Genomic DNA, 18,086 nt, shown 5'->3' on the forward strand with positions numbered 1-18,086 from the left:
ATGTTGAAGGAGAACTAAACTGAAAAAAGAGGAACTGTTATCTCCAGAGAACAAAATGGAATCTCAGTGTCATGGTGTTCTTTGGATCAGTAGAGAACTGTACTGGTGGCTTTAAAATACCTATATCTATCCTAATAGCAAGTCCGTGTGTACCATCAAATGTTGTATCAGAATCAAGGCCTACAGTAGACACAGTCTTTTAAAGTTACTGAGATAAGTATTAAAAGAAAGAGCCAAAAGGGTTGAAAGTGGACGCTGCTGAGGAACTACATGAGGGCAGGGAGGTGGAGGAAAGAATGGCTGTATTTAATTAAAAGCCTTTTTAAGGCGCCTGGGTGGCTCAGATGGTTAAGCGTCTGCCTTTGGCTCAGGTCATGATCCCAGGGTCCTGGGATCGAGTCCCGCATCGGGCTCCCTGCTCCTTGGGAGCTTGTTTCTCCCTCTGCCTCTCTCTCTCTCTCTCTCTCTCTCTCTCTGTCTTTCATGAATAAATAAATAAAATCTTTAAAAAAAATAAATAAAAGCCTTTTTAGCACTTTTTTACTTTTCAACTGATAAGCATGTTATATTTTGATAAAAATAAGGATTTTTAAAATATGAAATACCAGGTCATTGTTGTCTGTGAGGGCACATCTCAGTAAGAACTTACCACCTGACTGACTGATTTGACACACATCTATTCCAAAGAAAGATTTTCTTTTTTATTTAAGGCTTTGTTTCAGAAAGTTTGTAAGATGATTCCTTTCCTTTTACTCATACCTGCTGTTTTCCATTGCCTTAAAGTATCTTGAGTCTCCAATCCTGTGTGGCTTTTTTTTTTTTTAGAGAGAAAGTGCACATGTGAGCGGTTGGGGGGCGCGGGGCAGATCTTAAGCAGGCTCCCGGCTGAGCGCAGAGCTCGACCTCACCACCCTGAGATCATGACTGGAGCCAAAATCAAGAGTCCGATGCTTAACTGAACCAGCCACCCAGGCGCCCCTCAAATGCTGTTTCTAAGTAGTCGTTATATGACAGCATGTATTTATGTTGTGTTTTATGTGCTGTTTCATGATAAAAGCCCTTTGTCGTTTTTTACCGGCCCTCTGAATGCCTCCAGTAGTTGTGTAAGGGAAATGGGAGTATGGAAGTTACCCCTAAAGGAAAATGGGAGAGAATGACCCTTTCTAGAATGGTAAGGGGGGGCGCATCTGGCTGGCTCAGTCAGTTGAGCATGCTACTCTTGATCTTGGGGTCTTGAGTTTGAGCCCCACATTGTGGGTAGGGTTTACTTTAAAAAAAAATAATGAGTGGAGAATGTCTGATGTTTGGAAAATAACAGCTGCACAGAGGTAGAAATTAGAAGGTGTGGCAAGTACACACATTTTCAAAGTATTCGATCTATAGGGATGGTGTGAGCGGTCCACAGATAAACTGGGACCAGATTAAAGTGGATTCTGAATACTCTGAAACTAATTTTGGAAACATTCTCTAGGCAGCCAGGAGCCAGAGAAGGTTTTTAAGTAGGAAAATGACAGTTCTCCAAATCAGAATATAAAATTGTACATCCAATTTGTGCCTATCACAGCTGGATACAGAACAAAGAAATTGTCGTAGAAAACAGACATGGAAAAGAACTATCTTAAAATGTTAATATTGTTGTCTCCACCGTTGGACTCTGGGTGACTTTTTCTTTTTTTCTTTTTTTTTCTATTCTGTTTTTCCAAAAATTTCTCTATTACTTTATGATTGCGGGGCAAAACTCAGTCCTCACTGTCACATCATTGTTTCATTGTGAAATCTGCCACATCCATTGTCTCATGCTTCCCGCTCTGTTTATCAAAGGGGAAATGTCCTAATACCTTCCTCCTGTGAGAAAATGTGAATGCTCAAGAGGGCAGGACTTTAAGGAAACATCTGATCTTCAGCTTGGCCTTATCTTCCAACTTGTTTTAGGATTGCTAAAGATTCACTCCAGTCAATCCACTCCCCAGCAGGCTGTCCTGACGATCCCCAGCCAGCTCAAGCCACTCGGTGTAAATACATCCGGAGGTGTACAGACTATCCTGATGCCTGTGAATAAAGGTGAGTCGGTCCCCTTGGGGCGTGCGGGCCGCGTGTCCCCATTCTGCCTGTGGCCCCTCCCCGTGCCGCCTTGCCCCTTGGCCATCTGCTCTCCTTGGCATTTTGAACTCTGGAGCACCGACTGTCGCACTGAACATGAACCCCAGATGACCCATTTGTTTCTAAATAGCTCCCCATTTCTAAAGTTGAGTAGAGGGGGAGCATTTTAAGTGTTTATGAGAGTGCCAGGCTAATTGGATTTTTCTTAGTGACAAGCCCCCATTTCCACAGCTGAAGATCATAGCTCAGGTACCCTGGTCCTGTTAGTAAACAGCCAACCTTGTCAAATCACTATATTAAGTGAGGACCTTTTGAATGTTGTACTGAAATTGTTTTTGTGCCATTCGTCTAAAATGAGGCCATCACCTGGGAGTAATAATTTCTCTATTTCTTACGTCCTCTCCTTTTTTTTTTTAAACCTGTTAGTGGTTCAGTCATTTTCTGCCAACAAATCACCTGCCATTCTGCCTGTAGCTGCCCCAACTCCGATTATCCCCAGCTCTGCTCCAGCAGCTGTTACAAAAGGTAAGTAGTTTCTCATGGTATTTTTGCCTGGAAGTTTTGTGTAAGACATTATTGTAGTCTGGGTGCCTTGAATTTCAGCCTCTCTGAGTCACATCAGAAATACTTAACAAGTGTTTATATAATAGACCTGACACTGAGGGAAACAGAGATGGGTAAAGCATCATCTGCACTTTAAGAACTTACAAAATCAGGGGCACCTGTGTGGCTCAGTTGTTACGCGTCTGCCTTCAGTTCAGGTCATGATTTTGCGGTCCTGGGATCGAGCCCCACATCGGGCTCCCTGCTCAGGGGGAGGCCTGCTTCTCCCTCTCCCACTCCCCCCTGCTTGTGTTCCCTCTCTCGCTGTGTCTCTCTCTGTCAAATAAATAAATAAAATCTTTAAAAGAAAACTTCAAATCAGGTTGAAGAGAGTAGTAGTAGACAGTAAGCAGTGATTGATAAATGCAGGATAAGTGATCTGGAAAGTAAATGCTACAATATTTCAGTCTAGGATGTCTGCTCAGGGTTGGTGGGGGTGTGGAGGGGGTAGGAATTTCTGTGGAATATGGATTATAACCTGGACTTGAGTGAAGCATTTTGAGGGAGCGGTAGAGACAAAGACTCAGAGGGCTTGTTTGGGGAAGTAAACCAATTAGGGAGACTCATCTGGGGTGTATAGTTGTGGTAAAGGAGCTTCAGGTAGGGCCAGGTTTTGGCAGGCTGACAAGGGGGACATTTCTGACCCACTGAGTAGATTGAGATAGTGTGGTGGGTTAAAGCAGCACACTTTGATGTCTGTAACATCTAGAATACTGAGAGCTACCATGTGCTAAGAGCCTTGGGTGTACCAGGCACCAGGCTAGCTGCTTTATATAGATCACAATTATCATAGGACTTCCAGATAGCTATTATGCCCATTTTGCAGATGAGGAAACTGAAGTTTGGAGATATGAAGTATCTACTTCCTAAATCTTGAAAGTTAAAAAGCAGTGCAGTCAAAATTTGAAGTAGTCTGCTTTTCAGACATGCCAGATCTTTCACACCAGTCTTGAGAAAAGGTGGATTTGTAACTTAAGGCGTGACCAACTAAAATGGGTTTGCTGATTACAGTCCCCTGCCTGTTTTTTAAATAAAATTAGTTGGCATCCAGCCATTCCCATTTATTTACATATGATCTGTGGGTGCTCTGCCAAGTCGAAGTTGATAAGTTCCAGTCGAGATCACTGATTGGTCCTTTATAAGAAAAGTTTGCCAACCCCTGATCAGAAGGTAGCTGATAAAAGAACTTGTATTAGCCTGGACCAGCATTTCTCCTCAATAGTGGATCCATTTCATAGGCCTTCCTCATGCGGATTCGGATTCAGTTCATTTTGGACTGGGGTCAGAGCATCTCTGTACTTTAATTGTGATAAAATCTTGTATATTGAAATGCAAAGGTACTAAGCATACCATTTGATGAACTTTGTTATAAACCCATGTAACCCATTTTCCATTCAAGATACAGAAATTTTCATCACCTTGTGCCCCTTCCTGTCAGTTCCCAACCCCCATAGGCAACCACTGTTCTGATTTCCCTTACAGTAGATCAGTTACGTCTATTTTTTTTAACTTTATATGAGTGGAAGCACATGCATTTTTTTATGTCTGGTTGTATTTATTTACCATAATGTTTTTGAGATTCATACATATTGTACCTGAATAGTATTCCACATTGTAGGGAATACACCATAATTTGTTTATCATTTCTCCTATTAGTGGACATTAGGGTTGTTTCCAGTCTGGGGCTGTAGGTACAAGTCTTTGAGAACATATGTTGTCATTTCTATAGTAGAATAGCTGTGTCAACCTGAAAATGCTAATTCTATAATTCCATAGTTGTTGGAGGGCCAGATTAATGTGAGTACACTTGTACCTATAGAACTGGAGTTTCTGAACTTTTTCTAAGGACTTCCTTCTGTTTCTTGAAGTCTTGGAATTACTAGGGATTGGGAGGATATATATTGCTAACAGTGAAATTAAATCAGCAGGGTCATTCAATACAAGTCAATATAGACATGTAAAAAATTAAGTTTATATGGAAATTAAGTGCTAACAACCTACTAAATAGTTCTGAGAGAAAGGGAAAAGACCTAAATAAATGGGAGGATATACCTTATTGTTTTAAATACAGTTGACCCTTAAACAACGCAGGTTTGAACTGTGCAGGTCCACTTATACACAGATTTGTTTCAATACAGTACAGTACTGTAAATGTATTTCCTCTACTTTATGATTTTCTTAATATTTTCTTTTCTCTAACTTTATTGTAAGAATACAGTATATAATACAATGTATGAAATGTGTGTTAATCAACCATTTATGTTATCAGTAAGGCTTCCAATCAGTAGTACACTATTCATAGTTAAGTTTTTGGGGAATCAGAAGTTATGCATGGGTTTCAACTGCAGAGATTTGGCACCCCTAACCCTCCGAGTTGTTCAAGGCTCAACTGTAATTTTTATAAATAAGAAATTATATTAATATACAGAAAGACCTGATGTGTTATCAGCTCTCTCCCAAAAAATGACATACAGAATCAATATAGTCCCAGCCAAAATGCCTGTAGTGTTGTTTTGTGTGTATGTAGAAATGGACAGGCTAAGTCTAAAATGTATGGGGAAATGCAAAGGCCCAAAATAGCTGAGGCAGTTTTGAAGAACAAAATGGTAGGGCACTTGGACCACCAGATATACATACTGTAGTGCTACAGTATTGAGATAGTGTTCTTATTCAAGGGTAGACAGAATAATGGACTAGAAAAGAAAGCCCCGAAATAGACTCACACGTTTATGGTCCCTAGATTTATGACATTCAGTAGGGAAAAGGAAGTCTTTTTCCATAAGTAGTGCTGGGTTAATTAGGTATATCCATTTGGGAAAACAGTGAACCTTACACCATAAACAAAAATTAATTTGAGTTGGATTATGTGTGAAAGGTAAAACAGTAAAACTTTCTATCAGAGAAGATAATATCTTCATGATTTGGGGCACAGATGTTTTAAGAGCAAAAAAATGTGAACAGAAACTGCACAGAAGAGGTTATCCAGATAGCTCATAAAGATGTGAAAAGTTGTGCAAGCTCATTAGTTATCAAGGAAATGCACATTAAAGCCATAGTGAGATGCTGTTAGATCACCAAAATTTAAAACACTGGCCATACCAAGTTTTGTCAAGGATGCGAAGCAGCTGGAACTCGCATGCACTGCTGGTGGAAGTGTAAATTGATGTAATAAAGCAGTTTGGCATTGTCTAATAAAGCTAAACATACATCCACCCTATGTTCCAGGAAATACACTTCCAGGAAATGCACACATATGTCCATCCACCAAAAGACATATGCAAGAATGTCCATTGCATTGTTATTTTTAATAGCTAAAAAGATGCTGATGCAAAGGATTATGTACAGAATGATTCCAGTTATGTGAAATTCAAAGTGGGTAAAAGGTGGTTACCTTTGGCAGACAGGAACTGCCAAAAGCATAGGGAGCCTCGTTGAGGACTAGGAATACTCCATTATGTGTGTGTGTGTGTGTGTGTGTTTTATTTGAGTAATCTCTGTACCCCTTGTGGCATGACCCCAAGATCAAGATCTGCACCATGTGCCCCAAAATACTCTATATCTAGACTGGAATGATGTACATGGGCATATACATAGGCAGTTGAACCATACACCTGACATTTGTGCATTTATGCAAGTTATGCATCAGTAAAAGGGAGAGATGTATGAGTAGATCTCATTTGTAGACCCTTGTTATATAGGAAAGTACTAAGGATGTTGACTACGGAAATGACACGAAAAAGGTCACTTAGGAAAATTTTCTGGTGCTGATGTGCAAGGTGAGTTGTAAGGGGAAGAGATCGAAGGCAAAGAAGCTAATGCAGAAGCAGAAAGTGTGTGGTCATGGATCAAAAGATCCAAGAAGACTGCAGAAGTACAGGGAGGCACATGCACCTGAGACACTGCTATCTTCCATCAGTAGATTTGGTAAGATTAAAGCCTACTGTGCTTGGCTTGGCTGTTTCCAAGCACAGCAGATCTGATTTTTGCTTTCTGCCTTATGTCTCAGAACACTAAGATAATGCTGAAAGTTGATAATCTTAGCTGGAGAGATGATATCCAAAAGGATACTAGAACTTAGAACAGGCCAGCATTGTATTTTAATGAGGCAGTGTGCGTGTGTGTGTGTGTGTGTGTGTGTGTGCGTGCGCGCGCGCGTGTGTGCGCACGAGTGAGGGGGATATTGCATAGCAGTGTGGTTGGCCCTGTAAGAAATATGTAAAAAGCCACTTTATTGCCCCACCTTGTCATGAGCTTGGAGTTGCTCCCCGAGACCCAGGGTAACAGTTCCTCCCTTGTCTGCTGATCCCATGACTCTGGGTGCCATCTCAGTCCCCTGGCTGTGTCCCTACAGCAGCTGGTGTGGCAGTGTCCTCACTGAGTCTCAGTGGAAGAGCTTTTGTTTCTGCCTCACGTGTCCTTCCATCATTGAAGGCTGACAGCTCTCTTTTTGTTGCTCTTCCCTTGTAGTAAAGACTGAACCAGAAGCGCCTGGGCCAGGCTGCCTGTCTCAGGAGGGTCAGACAGCAGTGAAAACAGAAGAAAGTTCTGAGCTGGGAAACTATGTCATTAAGTAATTGTTTCAGTCCTTTCTAAGGGAGTTGTGCGTTTGGTGTTTTATATGGTACTTTTTTAAAACCCGTACCTGTGACAGCTTAGTATGTGTAGAGTTGTGTGTGTATAGATGTAAGCCACTTGGTGGGTGGAAACCTTCTGCCCACGTGCAGTGAGCAGGTGTTAGCACTTGATGCACAGCTGGGGAGTCTTCATGTAACACATCAGTATCACCTCTGGGTGGCCCTGGACTTGTCGCCTCTAGAGCCTTGGGTGGTACAGATCTCCCTCCAGCAGAGCTTGACAGCATGTACTTTCTTTGCTGAATCCTTGGGCATGAAATTTCTCGTGGTGTAATTCTCAGGTGTGTATACATTTTACACGTGAGTATTCACACACCTGCCTAATCATAAACAGCTGCCTTTTCATGGGCTCTACACACTTATTCTTCTAAAAATACTTCATGAGGTTTTCTAATTTCCAAATTGGGAACCCACCTCTGACCATGTATTTTGAAGTATGTCAGATTATTGGGAACAGTGGAAACTTAGCCACTTTGACATGATTGGTGACAGCATGAGCTGTAATAATCCTAAGAATAGGCATTTGTATATAGAAATATTCTGCCCTAGTGGCAATCAACTGCAAAAAGATATGTGACTATTTAATTTTAAAATATAGATGAAATGTGATATTTGCATAATTTGCCATTCCTGGGGTCTCATCTAGTTTATATTTAGAAGGCTATCTGTGGAAGGAAAGACATGCCAATATAATTGGTTAATTTTAATTCCCTTGGAAAGAAGGGAATGTATACATGAATTCGTGTGTGTGTGATATATATGTGTCTAGAAATTGCTCTATTTACTACCTTTATATTCTTTTCTTTTATCCCTCTCAGGATAGACCATTTAGAGACCATCCAGCAACTCTTAACAGCAGTAGTAAAGAAGATCCCCTTAATCACTGCAAAAAGTAAGACAATTATTCTGAATATATGGATGCATTTTTAAAGCTGTGAACTACTTGGGCTATTAAGTCAACTTAAATCATTTTGTATTCTAAATTAATATGGATGTGGTGGTTACCTTAGGCAGTTTGAGGTCTAACTATAGCTCATTTGCAGGATTTTAGAATTCACAATATCTTGGTCATCAACCAACCAGTTGGTCTTTTACTGTTTTCACTGTGTTTGATCCAAGGAAGGAATTTTTTATATTTATTATTGTATGTAAATTGTAAGTTTGTTGTGTATATAATTAAAACTGCATTAGTTTTTAATGTTTATTAATAAGGAAAGAGATTAGCATTTGCCTACAATATGCCAGATTTTCGGGCTTGGTACTTTTACAGTCTCTTATGGGATAGGTGGTATCATCTCCCATTTTACAGATGAGAAAACTGAGGATAAGCAAGGTTAAGTAACTTGCTCAAGATCACTAACTATGGGGGCCGAGGAAGGACACTAACCTAGGTCTGACTCCAGAGCCATTAATCTTCTATCACTCATTACCCCGCACTTTGCTGAAATGCACGATTATCAAGACTTGGAGCAGTGAAGTCTGCGCTGTCACTGCCCATTGTCAGCAAGACTGAAACACTTGCTTCTCAGCCTCAGTCGTCTTGACAGAACCGACTGCCTTTAGCGGGGAGATAATCTGTTGATACTTAGGTATATGCTCTTGAGCAAGATGACTGCAGACATTTACAGGCAAGGGATAAAGCAGATTATCATACTACATTCATGGGACTATGAAAACAAAAGTACAGACTACCCTGCTTATTTTTTTTCTAACGGCAAAGAGATTACCTCTTTTCCCCTTGGTTGAAGTCTAGGGGTCATTCTGTGGTAGTTCAAAGTAAATATTCAGGGACATTTTCCTAGCCCAGCAGGAAAAAATTTAAAAATCTCTGTGTTTAAAAATTTTAGATAGTAAGACAGAATATTAGAGCTGGAAGGCAGGTCAGAAACCAACTTTCCCAACAGTCATTTTACAGATAGGAAAGCTGAGGCCCAGAGGGGTGCTGTGGGTTGCCCGACACCACTTAGTGAGTTAATGGCGCGGCAGGGCTAGCCTTCAGATCTGCTCCTACTGGAGAGCTGTGTGCCCCGCGCTTCATAGGTAGGTAGTCTTTCTGCCAAAGAAGCCAACCGGTTTCCCAGAGGGCGTGTTTTGAGTACACACAGATAAAGAAGACACCTTCCCTTTTAGGCAGAAGGCCTCTGTGTTAGGCTGCAGGTGAGCTTGGCCAGTAAGGAACACAGGTCCCAGAGAAACTTCCCTGTAGTGAATACGATTTGGCTTCAGTCCTAAGAACTTTATTCAGAGTGTGCTGCATACATGCGCCCTAGGTGAAGACGCCAGCTGTTTTTCTGCGAAGTCCGTGGAGCAATATTACGGCTGGAACATTGGGAAAAGGAGAGCTGCCGAGGTAATACCAGTTCCTGTGCGGGCTGCCTCGGGGAGCCTGGGAAGGCCGTAACCGGAAGCCATGCGCGTACTTGCTGCTTCCATAACAGTGATAACAGTGATAAAATTTACAGCGTATTTTGTTGACTATTTATTGGGAGACTTTTCCCCTCCATTTAAAATCTCACTCTTCAGACACTTTAGCTAGCCTTTGAAAGGTCTCCTTCTTGTTTCTGCATTGGTAAACATTTCTAAACATCTTTTATGATTTTCTTTCAATATATTACAATGAAACCCAAGTATTTGTTGAGTACTTACAATGTGGCAGCTACTGTGCGGATGGTGGGGCTGTGGGAGAAGGTGGCACGTCGGAAGCCGTGCTTAGGAAGCTGTGAGAGGGTTAGTGTGATGGGTTTGGAGAAGTTCGGCGGGAAGAGGGAAGCTGGAGACCACAGGTGGAGACCAGGTGAAAAACCTTCTAGACCAGACCTGGGAGTTTCAGTGTTATTTCATGAACATCAGTTCCTTTGCTTCTTTTTAAAACTTTTTAAAAACACAGATTTAAAAAAAAAAAAACAATTCTAACAAGTTAAGTTAGCATGGTCATTTACTGTTGGGTGATGTATTTGAACACACTGTAAAGTTTGAAATTGATTATGATTCAAAAAAATTTGTTTTTAAGTGGCAAAGAGCAATGACAATGAGAAAAGTCTTACAAGAAATCCTGGAGAAGAATCCCAGATTTCACCACCTGACTCCCCTTAAAACCAAGCACATCGCTCACTGGTGTCGCTGCCATGGCTACACGCCACCCGATCCCGAGACCTTGAGGAGTGACGGTGACTCTATTGAGGACGTGCTGACCCAGATCGACAGCGAGCCAGGTGCGGCTTCAGTGGGGCTCCCTGGGCCCTGTCAGTAGCCCGAGAGGTGGTTTCATGAAACACACACTCATCTCTTCAGCTTCTGTGGTTCTTGGGCTGCTTCAGCCCTGGAGGACTTGAGGAACAGGAGCCTTGGCTCACCGGTAGCCATGTGTTCTGTCTTCCCCCGCCCCAGAACTGTTTGTGCCCTAGTGTCCCCAGCATTGGGCCCTCCAGCCTGTGGCATTACAACAGGCACACGCTGTTTGTTCGAGGGCCCCCTTCCTTAGCATCATTTCTTCTTCTTCTTTTTTTTTTTTTTTAAGATTTTATTTATTTGACAGGGAACACAAGCAGGGGGAGCTGGAGCGGGAGAAACAGGCTTCCCGTTGAGCAGGGAGCCCGATGTGGGGCTCGATCCCAGGGCCTGGGATCATGACCTGAGCCGAAAGCAGGCGCTTAATGACTGAGCCACCCAGGCGCCCCTTTTCTTTGAAGACTTTCCTAATCCCCCTCCTTTCCTTCAGATAGAACTGACTTCTCCTTCCTTTGTGCCCTCATGAGCCCTCATAGACAAGTCTACCCAGTTTCTTGATGGAGGCGCTGTCTTACCTGTCACTTTATCTCCAGACCTAGCTAGGAAATAGACTACCCGGTGTTGGAGACACAGATGGAAACCACTGATAGTGTTGCAGATTAGATGAATTGTTTTTTTATTTTTTTTTATAAATTTTTTTTTTTTAAGATTTTTATTTATTTGTTGGAGAGAGAGTACGTACACGAGCAGGGGAAGTGGCAGGCAAAGGGAGAAGCAGGCTCCCCACCGAGCAGGGAGCCCGATGCGGGGCTCAATCCCAGGACCCTGGGTTCATGACCTGAGCCGAAGGCAGGTGATTAACCGAATGAGCCACCCAGGCGCCCCTAGATGAATTGTTTTATGGTAAAGAAACAAACAGTTGTGCTGTAGAGGGGAGGGAGCAGGGCATAAAGGATACATGGGGAGAATAGTTTTGATTTTCACCTTAACAAGAAGGGTTGTTTTCTCCTCCCAACCCTACTTTTGTAGAAAAGCAGGAGCTCCACTCCCTGTCTGAGGTAGCCTGGAACACAAGGGAGGGTGTGTGTGTGTTGCGGGGGGGTCGTCCTTAAGACTTAGCCCGAGTTCCATTTTCTCCATGCAGCTCTCCTGAGAGCCCGTATGCAGGATGACCTCTCCTTTCTCTAAAATCCAGCAGCACTTAATATCAGACTATAATGGTTTGTCAGAGATAAATATCTAAGCTCTTCGGAGGACAGAAACCATGTTGGTTATCTCCATGCTTCATTGGTAGCATGTGTGAAGCACAACATGTTACACATACTAGGCTTTCTGTTACGGTGACTGAGTAATTTCTAAGTGCCGGTCAGTGAAACAGAAGAAGCCAGGAGCTGGATGCCCCTCCACCAGCCTGCCTGGGTACCCTTAAGCCTGTCTTGTATCTGTTGTGGACTTCACTTCCTCCTCCATAAGGTGACAAGGATGCAGTGGAAGATTCCGAGATCCTTTCTGGCTTTAAAGTTCTAGTACTCTTTGTTAGACTTTGTGCACATCTACTTATTAAAGACTAGATGCACGGTTTACACTAAAATGTTAACAGTACTCCCTCTGAGCAGTGAGAGGGGCTCATGTGGGCGATTTTTATTTTCTTCACTGTGCACTTAAAAATTTTCCAGACTTAAAATATGAAAATCAGTTTAGTCATTAGTATTTGGAGCTTCAGGGCATGGCCTAGTTTTTGGTGGCATAAGTCAGAATTAAATATTGTTTTGTCTTAGATTGCAATCGCATCACGTATATATTGACACAAGTCACCTGTCTCTGTGCCTGTCTGTCTTAGAATTACTAGTTCTCACAGTTATAGTCCATAGAATTCTAGAACTGGAAAGAAGGTTAACTCCCTTGAGACTTATCCCTTCTTCTCTGGGTCTCGGACTCTTGGTCTTATGGAGATGGGGAGTCCCTTCCTGTGGCCAGCACAGCTGTCCTGAGACAGATCCCCTGTCATTTAGAGTGCCCGTCATCGTTCTCCTCTGCCGACAACCTCTGCCGGAAACTGGAGGACCTGCAGCAGTTTCAGAAGAGAGAGCCAGAGAATGAAGAGGAGGTGGACATCCTCAGCCTCCCGGAGCCGTTAAAGATCAACATCAAAAAAGAACAGGAAGAGAAACAGGAAGAAATGAAGTTCTACCTGCCACCAACACTGGGGTCGGAATTTATTGGTGACATCACCCAGAAGGTAGGGGTTGTGGCCTCTGGTGTGAGATGCTCAGACCTTCAGCCTTATACACGGACACCAGACTTTCCTGGTGAAGTAAAAGTGTGAGTTTCTTCTGCCTGATGAACTTAGGGTATGCTCCCTGGACATCCCCTTTCCCACAGCAGGTCAAGAAAACAAATTCCATGTGGAAAGGTTGCTTGCTGGCCATGGAATAGAAGCAGAGTCATCTTGGGATAGACCGTTTTTTACTTTCCTCTTTGTTCTCATTTGCCTCCGTGGAAACACCGTTCCCTCCTGAGGCACGTGTCCTAATACTGCCAAGTGGTACTGGAGAGGCCGAGCCTTCCCTAACATTTTTGTAGCTCCCAGGGGCCCTGCCCATGGTGTGAGTGCAGCCCGCACGCTCCCCTGTGGCGCAAGAGGGAATGCCTTCTCCACCTTTGGCGGGGCTCAGCAGCGCGGTGGCATCTGCCCACCTGTCCCCAGTATGGCTGCCTGGGACCCAGAGCGGAAGGTGGGGTTTGTTTCATTTAGAGGAGAAAATGCAAAACGGGGCGAGCACAGGTTCCAAGTTTATCTTCGTCAAACGGCCTGAAGTCTGATTCCAGGCTTTCCAGTGGGTCGGTCCCACAATCAGAATTCCTGGCAAATCCTGGCCATGTTCTTCCTGAAGGAGATTTGGGGGTAAAAGCGGGACTCTACTAGCATGTTTAACAAGCACTCAGAAACAGAGAAACAGGATCGTGTATTCTTCCAGTTGTTAGGTCTCATGTCCCTTCCCCCGAGTTTTGTCCAGAGAGCTTGTAGAGTTACTCTTTCAACTGGGTATTCGACAAGTGTGCTTGTTTGGAGAGCTGGGTTTTAGTCTAGAGATAGGAACGAATGGCTTTCTTCTGCTTTTCCAGATTGGGATCACCCTGCAGCCCGTGGCACTTCACAGGAACGTGTACGCATCGGTGGTGGAGGACATGATTTTAAAGGTGGGCGCCTGTTGGCCTCCACGGGCCTGGGAGCACCAGGGCGCTGGCAGGCAGGATAGTCTGGGTCCTGGGCTGTTCTGAGTAAGGGACAAGGGTACAAATGGAACAGAAATGATAAGTTTTAAGAGTTTTCATTTTAATCAGGTTTAGTGTTTTCTCTTTTTTCTCTTCTGATTTTTAAATGAACTAAATCATGGGTCTTCTGAGTGTGAAAGCATCCACGAGAGTTTCTGTGCTGATGTCACTCGAACGATACTTTTTGGTGCCTTCTGAAGCAGTCTGAGATGAGAGTGCTCTCGTTGCTTTAGGAGGCGACAAAAGCAAAGCCTTGGGTTTTCTCCACATGTCACAACAACAGAGAAACTGCCACAATTGTCCCAACCCTGGGCAAGAGGATCGCAAACTAGCTTCTTTACCCGGCCTCACCTAGCTCTGTCGGACCCCTCTTCCAGCAGGGACAACTCGCAAATAACCCTCACCAGTTTTCCTTTCTTTTTTTTTTTTAATGGAAATAACCCAGATTTTATTTTTTTTTAAGATTTTATTTAAGAGAGAGCACAAGCGGGGGGATGGTGAGGGGCAGAGGGACAAGCAGACTTGGTGCTGAGCAGGGAGTCCGAGGCAAGGCTCAAGCCCAGGGCCCTGGGCTCATGACCTGAGCCGAAGGGAGATGCCCAACTGGAATTCTGATTAATGAACATTCCCCGCATTCTTAATTTCTCAGAATCATGGCCTTTATATTTGTGACGTAATATTTGTGGTCTATTATTTGGACCTTTAGTGTTTTCTTAAGGACTTTTGCTCCTTAGGTACAACTGTTTCCAAAGTTTTGTATATGGGATGGGGTTAGATGTGTCCCTTCCCACCAGCAGGCATGTGGCCATTTTCGAGAGTAACCCTATCTTCTGTCATAGGCCACGGAGCAGCTGGTGAACGACATCCTGAGACAGGCTTTGGCAGTTGGATACCAGACAGCATCTCACAGCAGGTACTGAGATCTCTTTAGTCAGTGGTACCAGGCTTACAGATGTTTCCTGACAGGTTAGTTGTCCATGAAGAGGTTTTATACCTCATCCAGTTGGAGATGGAGGTGTCAGTGCTTGGGACATTCTCAGAGCCAGACATACTCAGGGGTCTGCTTGGTCATTTCAAGACTCTCGTGGTTGTGAAAGCTCAGCTTTGCCCAGAGGTCTCTATCTTCCTAATCATTCCTTCAGACACACCGTTCATTAGGACTCTGTTCCGCTACCGGTTTGAACAAATACCAGCTCTTCGCAATTAAAGATGATAATATTGTCCATGACGTCTCAGATGTTGGGGTCAGACATTGCATACGTTACCCAATTTGTTTTTCATTGGAGAACTCTAGCCCCCTTTTTAGAAGTCGGGAAACCAGGCTCTGAACGTTCATGTTACCTGGCTTTCCCTGCACTTGGGTGATAGACCTCATTGGCTCTAAAGCTCCCCCACTCACCACTGCTTTGCTGTCGGGACTCTGAGTTTTGCCTTTTTCCTAGGCCCCAGAGCATGGCAGACAGGCCTTTCTTTGTTCCACATCCTTTCAGAGGAAACAAGTATTTTATCCCAGTATCCTTAAAGCCTGTCCTAAATTTGTAAAACTGTATCAGAAGTGCCTGAGGACATAAAGAGGCCTACACTGGAGGACTGTTAGGTCAGACTTCACAGTATTAGGATACCTCAGGCGGTGGGGAAGACACCTTTAAGAAAGAAGGAAGTAGAAACAGGAGTTCCAGGCATGCTCCTTGTCCTGTGTGAAACCCAAGAGTGGGCTGAGTGCCTTCCGTGGCCCCTGCTCACCTCCGTCGTCCTGGCTGTGGAGATACAGTAGCTGGGGTGCTCTTGATAAGAACATTTATCACCCTGGCCTGGCACAGCTCTATATCCCCTCCCCCTGACAGATGGAAACATGGTCCCGCAGTTCTGTACCCCCTCGACTCAGCTCTCAGTCTGCTAAGACTGAAGGATGAGAACGTCGTTCTGTTTTGCTGTCCACTTTACTTCCTTCTCTTTTCTCAGTCCTCAGAGGTTTTTTCCTCCATTGTTCAACCAAGTTCTTGAAATCCATCTCATGCCTGTGACTGGAAGTCAGATTTGAGCCGTTAGGGCAGGCTGTGAAGAGGACAGGCCAGTCATTTTTTTTTTTTTTTTTTTAAGATTTTTATTTATTTGACAGAGAGATAGTGAGAGAGGGAACACAAGCAGGGGGAGTGGGAGAGGGAGAAGCAGGCTTCCCGCCGAGCAGGGAGCCCGATGCGGGGCTCGATCCCAGGACCCTGGGACCATGACCTGAGCCGAAGGCAGACGCTTAATGACTGAGCCACCCAGGCGCCCCGGGCAGGCCAGTCTTTACCAAAATTAAAGACATTAATGGGAAAGGAAAGCAAGCAAGAGCATGCACCTGGCCACCCCCACGCAGGCGGCCCTAAAGCGTGCCTCCGCTCTGTCCCCTTCCAGGAGGCCTGGGGGGTGGCAGGGGCTTTTGATAAGTGGATGAAATATTATTAAATGCTTGAGAAAATTGCACCTAATAATGCTTTGTTTTTGGACAGGATTCCCAAAGAAATTACAGTGAGTAACATTCACCAGGCCATTTGCAACATTCCTTTTCTGGACTTTCTCACAAATAAACACATGGGGATATTGAATGAAGATCAGTGAATGGAATGAAGATGCCCCTAGAAAAGCACGATTTGCAGATGTAGCCGAAGCTTCGAACTGTGACGACTCTTCTCTTTGGGGAAGGAGGTTATTTTCTGTGTGCCTCAGAATATTATGGCTCCCAAACCATTGCCTCCACCTAATTCACTGTAACACCAGAGTGTTCGGTCCCAAATCAGATCCCTTTAGGACAGAAGTTTCTGAGTCTAGAATGAAGCTGTGCTGTCAGCTTGCATTTGCTGTCTCTGGAAAGGTTCCAGGAGAGAGTCTTCGAGCCAGGCCAGGCCACATGTAGCAGGTCTTTCTCTGGGTGTCATGGGGCACCTTGGGCTTGAGTCTCCCTCCATGAGGCAGAAAATAAGTCTGGCATGCTGGTGGTTCACCCATTCTGGGGTTACAGGAAGCTCCAGCAGTTACCCTGGTAATCTTGCGTACTCAGCGGGTGGCCGTGGCGTCAGGGACGCCGTCAGCTACGGGAAGACGGTAAAGCCTCACAGAAGTTGAGAGCCTGGGAGCCCGCATGCCGCACTTTGGTGTTTTTTCATGGAGCACAGGAACATGACTACAGCCAAGGTCAGAGCATAGTCAAGGGATAGGCAGATCCCAGCTTGGGTCCGGGAAAGGTTTGACTGTAACCAAGCAGCTCTTTGTATGTCAGTAATGCCAGGCACCTGGCCGACTCGGACCAGCTTTGCCTGTGTGCCGGGCAGAGAGCTGGTTGCACAGCGTTCGCGGGGTATGCGGGTTACCCCGTGTTGAGTGACCAATGGGGAGCAGCCCCTGGGCCAGGTCTGCTGGGATGGTAAGTCCTGTCAGGGGACTTAGTGTCCTGTTCTTTACCACTCGGCTTTTCCAAAGAAAAGCGTTTCAAGGAAACACTGTGAGTGCCTTAAAGATAGAGAAATGACTGCTGAAGCCACGAGACAGGAATGGTCCGTGCTCAGAAGCAGTGAGAATAGATTGTGCCCAGATGCGGAGCCCTCTTGGTGGGAGAAGTGAACAGAAGGAGGAAGGTCTGCAGGGCCCTACATAATGCCCAGTTCCATTACAGATACTCTGTCCCAATCTTCCTAACATAGCCTGTGTTGAAGGAGAGGAGAGAAATTATTCTGTCAGGAATCTGCTTGAAGGCAATTTGAAGCCTGTGAATCAAACTTACCCAGTCAACATAATTGAAGTTTTCGTGAGTTCTGTAGACATTTGGGTCAGGAGCAGAAGGCAGGGAGGTGACTAAGAGATCTGCCCTTTATTCAGCATCTGAGGATTGCAGATGCACAAGGAAATCTTCAGTAAGGCATCGGGCATGCCTGGGCTTAGTAAAAAAAATAGTTTAGTACATAAAGGCTCAGATACTCTTTACATTAACTACTGCAAGCGAGGTTAGTGGGCAAGTGCATAGATTTATTCAGCAGTGGACTGTGACAGATCTACAGGATGGAGGATTTGATCCAAATGAGAACAGATTGATTTATTACAGGTATGAAAGCCTAAATTATCTTTTTGCAAAAGAAATATTAAATCATTTAACACTTCCCATATGTGTTAATGTTTCAAATGTATTTGTATCATAATGTGTAACATAATTGTGTAACAAAAATCTACAATAAATCTTTTAGTATTTGTGATGGGTTTTTCTGAGTT

At 44.1% G+C, this 18,086-nt stretch overlaps 1 protein-coding gene across 4 annotated transcripts in view; it reads left to right on the forward strand.

Moving 5' to 3' along the window:
* Positions 1-18,070, forward strand: part of YEATS2 (YEATS domain containing 2) — a 108,446-nt gene extending 90,376 nt beyond the window's left edge. For all 4 annotated transcript variants that reach the window (XM_027583071.1, XM_027583072.1, XM_027583073.1 and 1 more), the window contains 10 exons: positions 1,933-2,061; positions 2,527-2,625; positions 7,171-7,273; positions 8,156-8,229; positions 9,608-9,687; positions 10,348-10,549; positions 12,578-12,804; positions 13,692-13,766; positions 14,681-14,754; positions 16,337-18,070. In XM_027583071.1, coding sequence (XP_027438872.1) covers positions 1,933-2,061; positions 2,527-2,625; positions 7,171-7,273; positions 8,156-8,229; positions 9,608-9,687; positions 10,348-10,549; positions 12,578-12,804; positions 13,692-13,766; positions 14,681-14,754; positions 16,337-16,445 — 1,172 coding nt within the window. In that variant the 3' untranslated portion in view covers positions 16,446-18,070. The remainder of the gene's footprint in view (positions 1-1,932; positions 2,062-2,526; positions 2,626-7,170; positions 7,274-8,155; positions 8,230-9,607; positions 9,688-10,347; positions 10,550-12,577; positions 12,805-13,691; positions 13,767-14,680; positions 14,755-16,336) is intronic.
* Positions 18,071-18,086: the final 16 nt, after the last annotated feature.

The sequence above is a fragment of the Zalophus californianus genome, chromosome 1 (assembly GCF_009762305.2).
Source record: "Zalophus californianus isolate mZalCal1 chromosome 1, mZalCal1.pri.v2, whole genome shotgun sequence".
Classification (NCBI taxonomy): Eukaryota; Metazoa; Chordata; class Mammalia; order Carnivora; family Otariidae; genus Zalophus; species Zalophus californianus.